The 17,979-nt window shown below is 43.2% G+C and overlaps 1 protein-coding gene across 24 annotated transcripts in view; it reads right to left on the bottom strand.

Annotated features, from left to right (window-relative positions):
* Positions 1–17,979, bottom strand: part of PPFIBP1 (PPFIB scaffold protein 1) — a 162,015-nt gene that overhangs the window by 44,236 nt on the left and 99,800 nt on the right. For 16 of the 24 annotated variants that reach the window (XM_075899106.1, XM_075899057.1, XM_075899153.1 and 13 more), the window contains 6 exons: positions 14,599–14,712; positions 13,610–13,741; positions 11,678–11,770; positions 6,727–6,819; positions 5,641–5,733; positions 3,498–3,612 (listed from right to left, as the gene is read on the bottom strand). In XM_075899106.1, coding sequence (XP_075755221.1) covers positions 3,498–3,612; positions 5,641–5,733; positions 6,727–6,819; positions 11,678–11,770; positions 13,610–13,741; positions 14,599–14,712 — 640 coding nt within the window. The remainder of the gene's footprint in view (positions 1–3,497; positions 3,613–5,640; positions 5,734–6,726; positions 6,820–11,677; positions 11,771–13,609; positions 13,742–14,598; positions 14,713–17,979) is intronic. The other 8 variants (XM_075899179.1, XM_075899193.1, XM_075899220.1 and 5 more) reach the window with 3 other exon arrangements.

The following is a 17,979-nucleotide window of genomic DNA, read 5'->3' as shown; positions in this document are numbered from 1 at the left end:
AGCCGCTGCTGAAACTGACCAGCGGCTGACTTCAGGAAGCCCGAGGCAGAGTTGCTCTGCCCCGGGCTTCCTGGAATCAGCCGCTGATCAGTTTCAACAGGCTGAATCTGGACGCCAGTTCTTACATACAGATTCAACTTAAGAACCCCAGGCGTCCCCAAGTCAGCTGCTGCTGAAACTGATCAGCGGCTGATTCCAGGAAGCCTGGGGCAGAGCAACTCTGCCTCGGGCTTCCTGTAGTCAGCGCTGGTCAGTTTCAGCAGCGGCTGACTTGGGGACGCCTGGGGCAGAGCAGCTTGGGTGCTGCTCTGCCCCAGGCATCCTGATCCAGCCGCTGCTGAAACTGACCAGCAGCAGCTGAATCAGGACGCCTGGGGCAGAGCAGCTGGGGTGCAGCCGGGTTGGTCCAGTAGCGCCCAGAGCGGCGCTACGGGACCAACTGGCAGCGCTCCAGCTGCTGTACCACAGGCGTCCGGAGCAAAACCGCGAAGCACAGGGGCAGCGGGACAGCCCAGACGCGCCGCGGCTTTCCTGCTGCCCACGTGCTCCGCAGCTTTGCTCCCCGTCTCCCTGGTCTGCTGGTCTCCGGCAGACCAGGGAGACGGGGAGCAAAGCGGAGCAAAGCTGCGGAGCATGCGGGCAGCGGGACAGCTGCGGCGCGTCTGGGCTGTCCGCTGCCCGTGTGCTTCGCGGCTTTGCTCCCCGTCTCCCTGGTCTGCTGGAGACGGGGAGCAAAGCCTCTGAGGACGCCGGCAGCGGGACAGCCGCAGTGCGTCTGGGCTGTCCGCTGCCCGTGTGCTCCCTGTCTCCCTGGTCTGGAGAGAAGTGGAGCAAAGCCCTAGAGCACAGGGACTGCGGACAGCCCAGACGCGCCGTGGCTGTCCCGCTGCCGGCGTCCTCAGAGGCTTTGCTTCCCATCTCCCTGGTCTGCTGGTCTCCAGCAGACCAGGAAGACGGGCAGCAAACCCCGTTCGTAACTGCGGATCCGACATAAGTCGGATCCGTGTAACTCGGGGACTGCCTGTATACTCAAACATAAGCCTGTTCGTTTATAAGCTGATCCCCCAAACTTAGAGGAAAAAAAATGGTAAAAAGTCACTGAGCCATTTAGAAGCTGACTCCAGAGTACAGTGGTCTAGGACCTTATAAATGGGCCAATGACCTTTTACCACTTTTTTCTCTTAAGTTTTGGGTGTCGGGTCACAGACTGCTGCAGCTCTGCTTTGTAAATGTAAGAGCTACCAGGGTCCCCAGTTTTGCCTTTTAAATGTAGTAAGAGCCTGGAAGTTCTTAATACATTTAAAAAGCAGAGCTGCAGTGTCTGGGACCTGGCATGAGCTGGGACTGCTGTGTCCCAACTTGCGCCGAGTCCCCCGCTGCCACTCTGCCTTTTTAGAACCTGTTCATAAGCCAACCCCTGCTCTTCAGAATGGGATTCTTTTTCCAAAAAAAGTCAGCTTATGAACGAGTAGATGTGGTACTTTCTAAGGGCTTTGGCACGAGAGTTAATAATATTGGGCCTTATACAAGGCCTCATATACTTGTCTCATATAGTATTTTCCCCCAACAGAATACTCTTGCTGTACCATGTATCACTGTAGACATGAAATATATTACACTTATACTAGCAACTAACAGCGGATGACAGAATATAATTGTTCAAATAAGCATAAGTCTGTGAACATGGCAGTTAATCTGGAAATATTGCAATTACATTCACTGCAAAAAATGCATTAACATTTTCCGAACACAACAGAACCTTAGTTCATTCACAGTAACACCCAGGACTCCGTGTTGAAAATTACAGCTCAAAACCACAAGTTAATAGGCCTGCGGAAGCTGAGGATGCTCCACAGTCAGCACCCTCCAGGAAAAAGCTCAATATAAGTAATAAATACAATAAAAACTAACATTAGTAAATTAGTAAGCATACAAACCAAAACTGCAAGGATAATGTATACATTGTATTTTATTCATTTATCTTTGCAAAGGAAGACTAGTTTATTTACAGTGCAATAATACACTGTAGCCAGACAGAACCTTCCCTTCCCCCCCCCCCCCCCCAATCTCATCCATCTTATTTGCCTCTCTGAGGTTCCTGAGGCATACAGGACAGAGAAGGAGCAATAAAATCAGCATAGTCTATGCTGGCTCATCTGATCCTGAGAAGCTGAAAACATAGATATGAGGAGAGAACGATTAAGGCAATAAGCTGGCCTCGAGACTGCGAGAAGTGCCCGGCTGGCACCCATGTTGATACAAACACACAGCCGTCCCTGGGAGAGGAATCCCCCACTGAGAAAAGAATCTCCAGTACTTCCAATTTAATCCTCTCAACTCTCTCTTACAAGTGTAAATTAAGTTCACAACTCCCTTGTAAGAACTGGTCTCACAAAAGGCAGACCAGCACTATTTGGCATCACAGATAAGAAAGAGAAATATGTGACCCCATGGGTATAAAGATGGGTACAGCAGCACACTCACTTTTGAGTGTCATTCTACCCTCCACCTGCTGGTCGGGTTAGGTGTTTGACCTCCCGAGGTTCTATGGGGACGCCCACCTCGTATTTTCGTCTTTCCTAGGAATTGAGGGACCGGCCCTGGCCTGACACGCTGGAGTTGAGAGGCACAGAAGGGGGTAAAAATTGTACCTGGATGTGGTCCTCTGTCTTAAGTGTACACAGACTAAGAGCTCTTTAAAGGTTAAGCGGTTACTTGGTACTATTATTTCTGTTTTTTCTATCTTTATCTTCTTTGTAACCATTTTTAAGATCTATATTTTGCTAGCAGTTAAGAAATAGAACAAAAGCCATTGCAACCATATGATTTATAAGCTTCCTCAATAAACCTGTAACTGTTTAAGCTTTAACCTGACTCCTTCAAGTTGCTGTAACAGAACCAGGCACAATGTAAAAGAACTTCAGCTGGTCTTAAGGGACAGATATAGGGAGAGCTTGGGCGTTTGGATTTGTGTCACACCCAGGTGGCAGATCCGTTGGGGCACTTCTCAGCCTCCCCCAGGCTGCCCGCTGCGAAGGAATAACAGATTCTAGCAGCTAAAATCTGAAGTGTAATAAGCTCTCCCTGCAAACTTATTGGGGTGCTCATCAACCTCCTCTCCAGGTTGCCCGCTGCAAGGGACCCCGGTCTCAGCAGTTGAAGTCTCAGGTGTATAGCGCGCACACACACACACACACACACACACACACACACACACACACACACCCCCACCCCACTCACTGCCCTGACCGTTGGTTGACATACACTAGGCTAGTAAATGCCACAAAACACTATTTTACAAAAATAATGGAATCTTAGCGATCTGAAGACTGGTTACAGAATGTGTAAATTGCTAAGAGGTGAAGTGGGGGCTGGTCAGAAAATGCCAATTGTTTTTTTGTGGCAAATTTTGAAGGAAAAAAAATTCCTTTTAAAACCCCCATAACATTTAACAGAAATGTTAAATCCACTTAACAGAAAGCCTCCTTCATTCTTACCTTTGTCACTTATTTCAATTCCTTCTCCTTTCATCTTGCAAACCAATTTTTCTTGTAACCGCCTTACTTCTGCTTCTTTCTGTTCCAATTTCTCTTTCAAAGATGCCAGTTCATCCTGTATAGAGCCACAATCATTTATCCATAAGAAGAACAAGGTTTCCGTTTTAAAGAGGCTTTTAAAATATTTTTTACCATTTAAGTTAGAGATGGTACCCAATGGAAATGTCACCCCTAAAAAGCCCCCAGGGGGAAGAGCCTCATCTGATGCAAGCTGTTATGGGCCCACTGGAATAACAACACCAGCTGAGAAGCTGTCCCCAGAACTTTGAACATGAACTTCGCAGCAAAGCCAATCTCTCTGTAGCAGAACAGACCCTTCCCCAAGGTCCAAACAGCCCCAAACTTTGTAATAGTTTGGATTCAGACCAAGTTTTCCATGCAAGTCCCATCACCAATTTAAATGTATTATGACTTTTTTTGTCTGAATTAAAATTAGCATTGGGGAAAAGAGGTATTTCTTTTCAGCATGCATAAACAGCAAAATTAAAGAGGATGAGGCTAAATGCTTCACAGCGCTTTCTATGTTTGAAGTGGCGAAAACAAAACACAGTTGCATATTAATTGAATCATGCTCTATTTTGGGTCTAGTATTTTATCAGGTAGTAGCTAAACACATGGGTTGTGTTTGCTTACTGCCTGTGCTTGATGGCTCGTAGATGTTGCTTTATTTCTCTTTAAATTCAGTGTTGTCTCAAAACAGGCCATGAACAGTTTTGTCAATACACACAACTTACTATGAAAGTAAATCAACTATAATGTAATAAAAGCAAAACACTCTGAAAAGCAATTCAGACAAAATGAACAAAAGTAAGCTGCAGGCAGTTTTAGCAGTGAAACTCTCAATAAGGAAACCAAACCAAACCTTGTAGACTAGATATTCCATCTAAGCTCTCTTTCCATTTCGACAGTCTAGGATTGGGTCACTGCAGCTACACAGATTAGTTCACTTACAACTTATACCTTAGATGGATTTACTACTGCAATTCCTCAGCAAATATTTGGTTTTTAAAACCAAAATCAAAGAGCGTGGGTAGGATATGGATCCCATTTCACTGGAACAATCAAAGCTCATATGGTGATTGGGGTTAGATAAATACTTTTGAACTCTAGGTCCATACACAATGACCCAGCATTAAGTTTTGTTTCTGCACTCTGAGCCAAATTCTGTTCACCTTATTAACATATCCCTTTGACCTCAATGGGACGCCTCCTGGGAGTAGCTGGAATAGGATTTTACCCCTTGTTGAAGCTCATTATGGAATTATAAAATGGCATTTGTTTAACTTCCTTTTTAAAAACAACACACAAAATTTCCTTTGCAAATTCTAACTGTTCTATTATATCCTAGAGACTAATGAGTCAAAATGTAACATTTAGATTCAGACAAATTCCTCAGACATTCCAAACTGGTACTGATTTCAATGCAAGGTTTAGTTGCACAGGGCATGCATGTCTAGGCCCCTACATTCTTCCACAAATGTCTCTATCTTAGAATCTTTAAGACTTTTTAAACTAAGAATTGAGATTTAAATTGGAGTTACTTTCAGTTTCTGAAGTAAGGTACTTTTCTCAGTGAACTCAACATCTGGTCTGTTACTTAATGTTCATAATATACTGTATAGAGAAGGTGATGTATTACAGCAATTGTTTTCTTGATTAAAATACATTAACAAGTCTTTGGTAAGAAATTAGAGTGCATGAGAGTGTGTATGTGCAAGAGGGCGTGTACGTGTGCCCTTCTCTAAGCAGCTCAATAAGAGCATTTTCTGAATAATGAATGCAAACTGGAGAAGTGAAAATTACCCTTTTGAAGAGGGATCATTTACATTTAAAGTAAAGTTGTGGGTAACATACTCAAGACTTGTGCACTATGGAAAACCCTGTAAACATCTATTTATGCCCTAAAAACAATTTGTAAGGAGGAACATCTCACTTCATAAGGTTTAGTTTCTACTAGCAAGAGCACACTGCAGGTCAAAAGAAAGTAATCAAAGAACACAGACAGCATGACAGCAAGATGCAACACGGACCACAAAGCAGTTGTGCAGAAAACAGGCCCAATATTACCCACAATCTACTACACCTTTAGTATCTGGCATTTTTGCTCCATCCGCTGCTTTTCATACTGCATCTGACCCACTTTGATTTTCATGCTAGAAAGTTTGGCCATTAAAGACTGGTAACAGAGACAGAGGAGTGAGAGAAAACTAACGATAGAAAAGAAACAGGCTAGATAGCTAACAGAATTCATAAGGGAGTTAGATACTTAGAGAAATGGCATTATAGAATTGCACAGGTGTCTCTTCAGGGAAAACATGGATAATTTATAGCACATGTAAAAGAAAATAATGCTAAGTTTTCATCCTACCCTTGTCCATACCTCTCTCATTACAATCTTTGTTCCCTGATCCAAAAGCATATGGATAGCTAAATAGAACTTAAACATAAAAATTGCTGCTACAAGCTAGAAGTAGGGTTGCCAGGTGTCCGGTATTGAACCAGACAGTTGTGTATTTTCGCCTCCTGTCTGGTAAATAAAATTCAGAAGATACCGGACACCTAAAATGTCCAGTACTTTCTGATTTTTTCCCAGCCAGGAGGCGAAAATCCCAGGCTGTCCAGCTCAATACAGAGGCACCCTGACAACCCTACTGCTTACTGGGTTCTGCAGGGGAGCTGTCCGGCCCTGCGCAGGGAGGCAAGATGGTGGGTGGCTGCCAGCAGCCTGTTAGGGCCAAAAAGCCTTACCAAGCATTTCTTAAAGGTGCCACGCTCTTTTTCTTTTTCTTCTTCTTCTTTTTGGGCGCTTAACAACTCTTGGGGACCTTTCTTTGGAGGGAGGGGGAGGGAGGTTGGTATTTTTTCTGAAACCATCTGGCAACCTTAGTTAGAAGTTTTCAGCTAATGCAATGGTTCCTCTCAGAAATAGAGCTGTATCAGACTCCCTGATCTGAACCTCCCCCAGTTTCTGTGCTGAGGTTTGAAATCAGAATTTGATATGAAACTTGCAAATGGCCCCGATCTTAATAAAAAAAAAAATAAAAAAAAAATAAAAAAGCAGCCCTGGATCTGCAAACTCTTAAGACTTAAGTATGTTGAAAAACCAGAAAGTTCCAAAGTTTGCAACTTATACCCAGCTCTCCCCTCTTTCTCACAAGTTGTAACTTACTTTGGTGGATTTAAGCTTCTTCTCATACTGAAGTCTTTCATTATCCATCTCTCCGACTCTTGACCGTAATTCACTGATTTCCTGCATCAAGCCCTGAGTGAAAGGGAAAAAGAAAAAATAAATTCAACAAAACAAAACAGAACTTAACTACATCTCAGCAGAAAAGTTAAAAAAAAGCAACACCACTCTCTCCACTCCCCCCCTCCCCCACACACACATAGTGCATACAGACACATCTAAGTTCAAAATTAGGCCAGGACAAATATTCAAGCAACTAAGAGCTTGGCGGGCCATCCATAGGCTCCAACTGAATTCCTACATTTCTGCACTGAAGGCAGGAATGAAGGAGGGAAGCAGGTGAGCAAAAGGTAGCTTTCAGTGGCTGCTGTGTTCCCTATGTTCTTTCCGGGCCCCGGTATAAGTCAAAGCAGTTCACAGCCCATCCCTGTATTTAGAGGGTCTTTACATTTCCACAGCAGCACAGAGACCGTCAAGTAACTAAGAATCAGACCCAGGAATTTCCCAGTTTCCTCCTCAAAGCACCAAACTAATGCATGCAGGCAACAATCAGCTGATTTCTCAGCTTACAAGTAAAATAGCAGCCTGATCCTCCACTATCCTGCACCTCATGCAGCCATTTACACCCATGCAAAATTTCTGCACATAGTTCCAGTGGGTGACACCCTTTTATCAATATTGGTACCTGTATTATCAGTGAAATGAATGGGATATTATCTGTGGTGTTCTATATTTCTTGCTCATATTAAGCGAGATGGTAGTGCAACCTACATTTCCCAGGGCTGAACACAACTGCCACCACAAGATGTGTGCTGCATAAGCAACAAAAGTTGCTGTGAACGTGGTCAGATGTTTGCTTTTGAATTCTATTCATTCCTCACTTGCTTCAGAACCAGGCTAACCCTCTTGGATTGGGATCTGACTCCCACAGAGGTGTCCTTGCCCTTTTGAAGTAGCTGCACTTCACCAAAAGTGACACAGCTAGGGACAAGCAGGTTTCAGCACTCTAGCTTTAAGGGGTAGAACATTCTGAGCCATGCAATACTAGCCATAGAACTCTTTGCTAAAAGAGACCAGACTGAATCCAAGGTTGACTGTTTCAATCAAGACGCAAGGAAGTATACATTCCCTCTTACTCTCACAGATATTATGAAGCACACACACAGCAGGCTGCTACAACAATGGGAACGTTGCATTCACTGAGGTCTAACTAGTTAGCGGACTGCAAAACCTTCCCTTTAAATGCCCCAAAACACATACTACCACCACTCTGCACTTGCTCAGCCTGTAGTTGAACTGCTCCTGACTGCAATCCAGGCAGAGGAGGCTGTGAAGGCTAGGACTATAATAGAGTTTAAAGAGAAGCTGGATAAATTCATGGAGGTTAGGTCCATAAAAGGCTATTAGCCAGGGGATAAAATGGTGTCCTTGGCCTCTGTTTGTCAGAGGCTGGAGAGGGATGGCAGGAGACAAATCGCTTGATCATTGTCTTCGGTCAACCCTCTCTGGGGTACCTGGTGCTGGCCACTGTCGGTAGACAGGATACTGGGCTAGATGGACCTTTGGTCTGACCCAGTACGGCCGTTCTTATGTTCTTATGTTTTGTTCTATATGTTTACAGATTCATGAGCTATAGGAGCAAGGGGTAAGCGGGATCTCCAAGGATCACTATTGGCATTTCAACATTTTCAACGGCAATTTTCTGGTCTGGGAAGAAAATTCCATCTTGCAGCTTTCTGAAAAGACTGAAATACCTAAAGATGTGCCCGTAATGCACCTTTCCCAACCATCCCACATTGATGTTGGTGAAACTGTCCTTGTGAGCCACCAGTGCTTATAACACCATCGAGAAGTATCTCCACTATGTCGTGTACATTTCCCAGAATCATTACCTTCACAGCAGAAGTGTATTGAAGGCCTTGGCTACTGTCATCACAACAACCCCAAATGTAGATTTCTCCACTCCAAACTTCAGGGTGGGAAAAAGCAATTTGCCAACTTCCATTAAAGTAGCCTTACTCATGTAAAAGTTTCACAGACACTGCTGACTGTCCCATAGCTGCATCACTATGTGGCCCCACCAATCTGTGCTTGTCTCACAGCACCAGAAACAGCATTCTAGTATGTCTAGAAGATCAAATGCCAGCAACATTTGCCAGTTGCTGAACTTAAGTGCTTGGCAGAAGAGTATGTTCATGGCCTCCCAAGATTTTCCCTCGTTCTGGTGGGCCCTGATACACTCTGGACATATTGCAGCCTAAGGTGCACTGTGGTTAACATGATTGTCATAATACTTTGATGCTAAACATGTTCCATGATGGTTCCATTTTTGCTCTGCTATGGCATCTGCATGGAAAACCAGGGGAAAATAGGCGCAGACGGTTGCTGTTAATTTTAAGTGGTGGAGGGAGATGAGTTCATTAGGATGCTGACATGTACCCAGAACCATGTGCTGCACAGTTTAGGTCCCCATCAGGCATTGGGAGCATAACCTAGAGTGCAAAGGGGCATCAGGAACTGTGTGATAGCTACCCACAGTGCATCACTCTCAAAGTCAATAGTAGTTGCCCTACTGCAGATGCACTACTTCGAAATATGTTGAATTCTTCTGCCCGCTGGAGATATGCACCTTCAACTTTACCAAAACGGATGCTAACAAATAGAGCTTAATAAATTCGACCTCATCTAGTAATGTAGACAAGCCCTCACACTTTCAGTGGTACTTCACTTCCTCAGGCTCATTTGAATGATTTTTTTTTGCTTCAGTTCCCTCATCAGCTGCTTGTGTTATTCTTTCTTCCCATTCTTTATCTTGTTTATTGGATTTAGATGATAAAATATTTAGTGCAGGGACTGTTGCTTACAAGGTGTTAGTAGAGCAGGTCCCAATGCTGATGGAAGCCTCTAAGTGCTACTCTAACACAATAAGTACAACAGCCCACAGTCAGAATACTTCTGCAAAGAGGTGCTAGTGCTCTCTATATCTACACCTAACTCCCCCAGCCTTTCAGATATGGTGATGCAAACCCACAAATCATTAGGCCCTGATCAGATGCCCAATGTAACCAACAGGAGTCTGATTAACTTCAATGGGCTTTGGATCACATGAAAATACTGGACTGAAAGGTGAAACATCGAGACGGGTTTTATAGAACCTACTCAACCTGTACTTAATCTCTCCTTTGAAAACACACGCACACACACTAAAAGATGATTGCCTTGGGTTATACATAGCCAAAATAAAGATGTTAAGGAGCAGGTATCTAGCTAATTGTGTAGTCGATACAAATTGTATCGACTACACGATTAGTCAATAAGGGGAGTCACTTATTGATAAGGAGAGCTGCAGTGGGGGTAGGTCTGACACCGGGTGTGAGCTGGGACTGAGCAGTCCCGGCTCACTTCGGGTCCCAGACTGCTGTGGTTCTGTCTTTTAAGTGTAGTAAGAGCCAGGAGGGGTAGGTCCAGGACCCAGCATGAGCTGGGGGACTGAGCAGTCTCGGCTTACACTGTGTCCCGGACCACTGCAGCTCTACGTTTTAAATGTAATAAGAGCTGCCCAGCTCTTACTACATTTAAAATGCAGAGCTGCAGCGGTTCCGGACCAACACAAGCCTGAAATGCTCAGTTCCAGTTCGTGTCAGGCCCAGCAGCCACGGTTCATGGCAGCCCAGGCTGGCTTCGCAGAAGCCTCGGCTTCTTCCTCACCCCCCACTGCTGCCTTTGATAGGGGTAGCAGCGGGGGAGGGGGGGGAGCGGAATGGAATGGGGGTCATGTCTGGCTGTGAACCCTTCCCTAAATAAATCTTCCTCCATTTTGTACTGTACTGAGGTATGTTTACCAAGTTATCCATTCTAAAACACCACATTTGGAACAGAGTGTTCCGTTCTGGCCATCTTCATGAGAGATGCTGTCAAGATGGACAGAGTACAGCACAAGGCCAAAAAGATGAAAGAGAGAAATAAATTGAGAGGTTTTATTGGAGAACAGATTAACATTATTAGGATTATTTAATATAGAAAAATAAATCAGTATGGACTGAGTTACTGAAATTAAGCATATCATTAACCTGGAAAAGCTACTGTACCTGTGAATATTGGAGAGAGCCACTCTGGAGCACAAAGATTTAATTGACAAAGCAAATTATGTAAAAAGAGTTGAAAGGGAGTATTCATTTAAAGAGGGAGCAGTGAAGAGGATAAAGAGAGAGCAGTGAAGGGGAAGCAGTAGTAGTAATATTATTTAAGTAAAAATGGGATGGTTGTGGGGGGAGTCAATTATTTAACTCAACCAGTAATCAAGTATGTCTAGTACTTGGGAGTAGCTTAGTATTTGGAGGGCCGGGACATTTTTCCTGATTGTGTTTTCTTCGAGCTATGGAGCATCTCCGTTTGGTTTGGGTGTGTTTGTGCCTATGAATGGTACAAGAAGCTCAAGAGCAGAATTTTCAAAGCACTCAACATTGGCCTCGTTGAAATGAACTGACCGTTGACTTCAGTAGGGGTAGAGTTAGGTCAACAGTGAGCACTTTTGAACATTCTACTCCCCAAAACTATAGGGCATCAATATGCAGAGCTGCCACCAAGTCTTTACTACCATAGAAAGGCTAAGCTCATGGAACTAAGAAGTTTTGTAACAAAGCTTGCAGTATTATATTGCCTTTGGGGGGGGGGGAAGCAAGACACATTTAAGAGTATTAGTTTTGACATGGATGTCCTGCAAATAAAACTGTATTATTCTTACTTAATAATAATTGCATTTAAGTGCAATTTAAGTTTAATTTTATTACAGCAGCTTCTTTTAGACCTATAAAAGACTATGATTTGGCCTATTCTGAGGCATTTTAAGAGAAATATTGGTATTAACAGCTACCATGCAAGTAAGCCTTTTGCACAGAGTCTACAGTTGCAGTGCATGGTGTGGAAAAGTCACCTCTTGATCCCCACTCTTTTCCTGGAACAGTACTAATTCCACCTCCACTTTCTCCATCTGTTGTCTGAGTTCTGCCATTACGTTATGGCGTGACTGCAGTGCCGAGGGAAATTAAAGAAGGGGATCACAGGAAAGATTTGGAAAAAATGGTAAGCAAAATACCAACACATGCAAAGAGTAAAGCAAAAGCACTGAAGCGTCAACTACTTTTGTTACTGGTTTTGGAAAACGTATTTAAGAAACCAAGCGGTGATACAGAAGAATGCAGTTTCAGCAATACGTGTTTCCTGTGATCATTTATCAATATCGCCATAAAAAAAATGTTTGCTATTCATGCTGATGTGTTCACCCATCAGACTGCTCAGTGAGTCTTAGTTTATAAGTGTTGGATTACACTGTATCTTTTATATTTCCTACATTAGCAAAGAATTTCACATTTTACTGTGTGACACTGGGGTGAGCAAAAAACATTACAAGTTGTGAGAGTTCAAAGTACCAGTCAGTTATAACTTGACTGACCTACCACAGCACTATCAATGCTGAGGAGAATTCAATCACTCTTTGACAGATGGAGAGCTTATTTCTACAGCATTGGTATGAGTGGCATTTGTCTGAACTGGTTAAGTTTAATGCTTTAAGGCAATAGCAGTCATTCAGCAAAAACTGGGATCAGACGACTGCAGGAAAAGGCAACAGAATTCAAAGCAAGCCCTGCACATAGCTTCACAGAAGTTATTTTCGTTTACATAATGAATGCTGACATTTAAATGATTGTCTTTAGTCTTCAAAATGAGCAAACCATGGAAGTTAATAGGGCTTGTCATTCCTCCCAGAATTACGTTTCTTTTTTTTTCTTTCTTTCCACAGATCCATTCGTGTTTGGAATTCTACCTTTGCAGCATGAAGGGTAAGAAACAAAGTTTCTTTTAAAAAAATCAGGGCTTAAAATTATCTTTAGTAACTTGTGCAGCCACTAAATGATCGTTGTCATAATACAGCTCACTGCTATTGGTGGCTCAGTTCACTCTCACTGTTAACATGCATAACTGGGCTGGGCCAGTTTGATCTTTGTAACAGAAAGCCACTGAAAGAGAGTTAGTTTTAAATTAAAACAAAAAAAAAAGTACATGTACTAGGCACACCAAGCAGCATATTGAATGGCTTACTAGCTGGTGAACCTCACCAGAGAACTCCATCTTCCAAAGAGAAATTAACACACACAAGTTCTGCTGGGAGCTCTGGGCAGTGTTCTATGTTAAAAAACGGTAAATATTTTGCAATGAAGACAAAGCCAACAGCTCTCGGCACCGAGGGGCAGCATACTTATTTTTAAATTGCCACTTCTTAGCCTATGCGCAGCCAGAGGATACTGAGCCATGCGTTACCATTCTGTCTGGCCCTGATTCAAGCTGTTAATTGAGAGGAGAGATCTTTATATTCATCTCTCCCTGTCTCCTATCCCATATAAAAGTCTGGCAGAATCCAGACTTTAGTGAATATCTGCTGACATTTTGGACATCTGAGACACACCTCAGACTCTGGGTGAAATTCTGGCCTCCCTGAAGTCAATGGCAAAGCTCCCTTTGACTTCAAAAGGGCCAGGATTTACACTTTGATTTGTCAAATGGGTGAGATTTAAAAGAACTATCAGAGAGATGCTGAATGATTCTCACTGATCATCACCATAACAAGAGCAATATGCTTGAGAATCTGCTGTGACATGCACAAGTATGTAGGAGTGTGACCTGACAGCTTGAAACACAGCAAGGCAATGTACCTGTTCCTTCCCCCTAAAAGTCCATCTCAAATCCCATTTTTTTCTGACTCAGAATGACTTGAATGCGGTCAGGTACTTCTGTAAAACCGAGAGTGTGTTTCAGGTAAATGGCAGCCACATGCAGCTCTGAGAATCAGTTCATCTGCTTTACTCACCTCTGTGTCTCCGTATCTGTCTTCACAGTCTAACCTGTCCTTTCCTACAGCGGTTAGCTTTAGCTTCAAATTGGAAATTTCTGCCATAAGGTTCAATTTCTGAGTTTCAAGGGATGTTCTACTCAAAAGCTCCTGATTCAAGAGGAAAAGGAACAGAATTATTCTTCTAAGGAAAAATTACATGTTGAACATCATATTATGACAGGCCCAAGAAATAAGACAATAGGAAACTGGTCTTCCTACATCTTTCTTGGGTTGAAAGATTTGACTCCTCCTTCAAACTATCAAGCCCAGGACACTAGCCCCAATTAACCTGGTTGACTAATATGCCTCTCTTGATTGTTCCCTGCTGCCTGTGTCTCAATAAGGGCTCAGCTTTTAACCTTAGTTTATCCAGGGTTTTTTCCCTAGAATGCCCAATTCCACCCCTTTATGGAAAGGATGTGAATCATGGACATTTGCAGGTCTTATGCAAGCCAACACTGCTACTCAGCAACCATTGACAGATATGGTCTTTGAACAATTGGTGGCTGCCGCTAACCCAAATGCCTCCAGAAATATGGGTATTGCGTGAGTTTCAAGGAACAGGTCCAAAAAACAACTGCCCCAATAAACCTGCTGGCTATAACAGTAGTCAAGGGCAGCAGACACAGTTAAAATAAGTAAGAGCTAAGAATTAACATCCATTCTACTTAGGGCCCCAATCTAACTCCCTTAAAAGTCAGAGCAGGGACTCCCATAAGAGTAAGACTGGATACTTATTCTGTGGAACAAGGCTGACATGATTAAGAATTAGCATTGCTCTAATGAATAAAATAGAAATATACACAAAGAAGTTGCCACTTCACAGTGACACACTGCGGGTTTCAAAATCTTGCGCTAATACCCTAGTCTGAATGAAGCAGACAAAACAGTATTCAGTGCTACAGTACAATCTACTCAGCACAAACAGGGAGAGAAATGAGGGTGCTCTGGCTTCCCCACAATACCTGCTGCAGCATCTCTTCTGTGGCATTCAGCTTCTCCCTGTGCTCATCTAGGCAGAACTCTAAATCTCGGATCTTTTCTCCTTGTGCCTCCACCTGGTCAGTAAGTACACTTACCTGTAGAGTACAGAAATAAGAAAATCCATAACTACCTCAGCTTTATACAGCACCTATCACCCTGAAGGGCACTGACCACATATAAGAGTATAGATACCGACTTCCCCACCCACCCCATCTCCTCCCCAAAGCGTGCCTTGCTCCCACTCCTACCCCTCTCTCTCAGGGTTTCCTGAATGCCTGCTCCAGAAGCACTAGGAGGGCGGGGGAGGAGTTGGTTAGTGGGCCCACCAGTGGGCGAGAAGTGCAGGGGAGAAACATAGGGGGTGTGACCTTAGGTGCTAGTGGATACTCAGCACCCACTAATTTTTCCCCATGGGTGCTCCAGCCCAGGAGCTCCCACTGAGTCGATACTTGTGCATAGGAGGCAATCTCTAATAGTTATGCTGTTCAGGATGAGGAGGAACATTTGGATTGTCACAGTGAGACAGACCATGGTCCAACTTGCCTTGTATCCAGTCTCAGAGTGGTCCATACAAGCGCTTCAAGGGGAACGTAAAGAACAGAATTTCTTCCACTGCTGGCAGTCATAGGTGTAGGATCATCCCAAGCATGAGGTTGCATTCCTGACCATCTTGACAACCATTCATGAACTAATCCTCCATGAAATAATCTTTTTTTAACCCAGCTATACTTTTGGTCATTACATCGTCCCATAGCAATGAATTCCACAAATTAATTGTGCATCAAGAGCAAAGTTACCTCCTCACGTTCAGTGCTTTTTTTTGTGACATTACAGCCCGGTACGGCTTACCATCACCTATTTTCCCAGCACACAGTAAAGGAATAGCATTTCCTCCAGTACATACCAGCACCTGTTTTCCTGGCTCCGCTCGTCTCCTGACGGAAGCCTGCTCGGGACGCAAGGCATTTTTTTTCCGGCTCCCAGTGCGGCATTTTGGCTCTTAAAGGGGCTGCGACCGCATTTCGGCCTCTGAGCATGTGTTTATTTATTTATTTATTTGCTCGACAAGTTTTCCTCCAGGTTTCTTTGTTTGCTCAATTACTTTTATTTAAGTGACCCCAGTTTTTAAATTGGGTGAAAGGAAAAATAACAATTCTCTATCTATTTCTATCCACCACACCATAGATGATTTTATAGACCTCTATTATATCTCCCCTTAGTGGTCTCTTTTCCAAGTTGAGCAGCTCTAATCTTTTTAGTCTCTCCTCATAGGGAAATTGTTCCATGCCCTTCAGCATCATCTTTGCCCTTCTCTGAAGCTTTTCCAGTTCCATTGCATCCTCTTTTTTTTTTTTTTTTGAGGTGGGGTCACCAGAAATGCACACAGTATTCAATACGAGTGCACCACAGATTTATAGAGTGGCATATAATATTTTCCATTCCTTTTCTAATGGTTACTAAGATGCTGTTAACCTTTTCTGACCACTGAGCAGAAGTTTTCAGAGGACTATCCATGATGACTTCGAGAGCTGCTTCTTAGGTAGTAACAGACAATTTAGAAGCCATCATTCTATATGTATTGTTGGTATTATGTTTTCCAACATGCACTGCTTTGCACATAACATTTGCCATTTTGTCACCTAATCATCCAGCTTTGTAATACTTCTAACTCCTTCCAGTCTGCTCTGGACTTAACCATCTTGAATAATATTATATCTGCAAATTTTGTCACTTCATTAATGATCTGGAAAAGGGGGTAAACAGTAAATACTGTGGAACAGCACAGGTTCCAGTACAGATCCTTGGCGACCCTTCTGTTTACATCTCTCCATTATGAAAACTATCATTTATTTCTACTTTTTGTTTCTTATCTTTCAACCAGTTACTGATCCATGAGAGGGCTTCCCTGTATCCCATGACTTTTTTTTACACTTGCAAACTACAGCGGCACAGTTGCAGCCCTGAAAAGACACCACTATAGTGCTTCAGTGTAGACGCTACCTATGCCAGGGATTTTAAAACTTTGCTAAGAGGCTGCAGGACGCTTTTTTAAAATCTGAGCATCCACAGGCATGGCCACTTGCAGCTCCCAGTGGCTACAATACTGTTCCCAGCCAGTGGGAGCTTCAGGAAGTGGTGTGAGCTGGGCCACTTCTTCCTGCAGCTCCCATTGACCAGGAATGGTGAACCACAGCCACTGGGAGCCACCAGTGGCCACACCTGTGGACACTCAGGTAAACGAAGGTTCTCACGACCAGCTAGCAGCTCGCCATTATAAGTTGCAACCCAAAATTTGAAAACCCCTGGCCTATGCTGATGGGAGGCATAGGAAATGCACCTCCTTAAGAGTGGGCAAGCTAGGTCAGTGGATAGGGTTGATACTGGGGATGAGATCAATTTAGCTAAGTTGCACAAGGGTGTGGATTTTTCACATCTCTGAGTGATGTAGCTTCATTAACCCAACTATTTAGTGTAGATCAGGCCTTCGTTTCCTTCAGAGCTTTTGGTGGAGGAGGAAAAACAGGAAATCCCAGTGGCCAGTCGAAATTTCAGTGCAGTTTTTGGCAGGCACATCACAATTGTCCAAAGCTGCAATTCAGACAGGATTGCAGGGCTTTCTACAACCTTTTCTGAAATGTACCATAAGCTCTTAAATGTCCACAGTTGGTTGGACTCTCATTTCACCCTTGCCTGAGAACCTGCATGTCTACCAGCACTATGCCTTTAAGAACAACAAGTAGTCCTATGGCATCTTAGAGACTAACAAAAATATATAGGATCATGAGCTTTTGTGGGTAAAATTCACTTAAGCAGATGAGTCCAAATATGTCTTTAAGGACCATTTATTTTGCTGCCAAATCAGATTTGAAGGTACCTTCAGCTATATCACCAAAGCCACTACATAGCACATTCTAACCCATGTAGCTACTGAATACTCCTGATTCTGCATAGCTATTAATAACTTTGTAATGCCTATGATACTAATTTCATCATATTACACTGTGAAAAGATATGATCCCTGCCCTTACAATTTTCACTCATGATTCCATGATGGAGGTAAACTAAAACATTAGGAAGAAGTTAGAACAACCAGGATGAGGACCACATCAGTCAGATTATGAATTTAGTCTATCTAGCCTTTCCTGAATAAAGAATTTTTAAAAACGATAGCAAATAAAAATACATAGATACCTTAGTTGTATAATTTCTTTAAGGTGTTGAAAGAGGGATACAGATGCGAGAAGGTAGAGGTCTCTTGAAAAAGCTCAGCTAGCAAGATTAAATAAATTCACAGTTCAAAGGTAGCATGACTGTAGGTCACCATTCAAAGCTCTATATTCAGTCACTCAAAGCACAAAATC

The sequence above is a fragment of the Pelodiscus sinensis genome, chromosome 1 (genome assembly GCF_049634645.1).
Source record: "Pelodiscus sinensis isolate JC-2024 chromosome 1, ASM4963464v1, whole genome shotgun sequence".
Taxonomy (NCBI): Eukaryota; Metazoa; Chordata; order Testudines; family Trionychidae; genus Pelodiscus; species Pelodiscus sinensis.
Note: the sequence above shows the minus strand (reverse complement) of the source record. Positions and strands in the feature narration are given on the sequence as shown.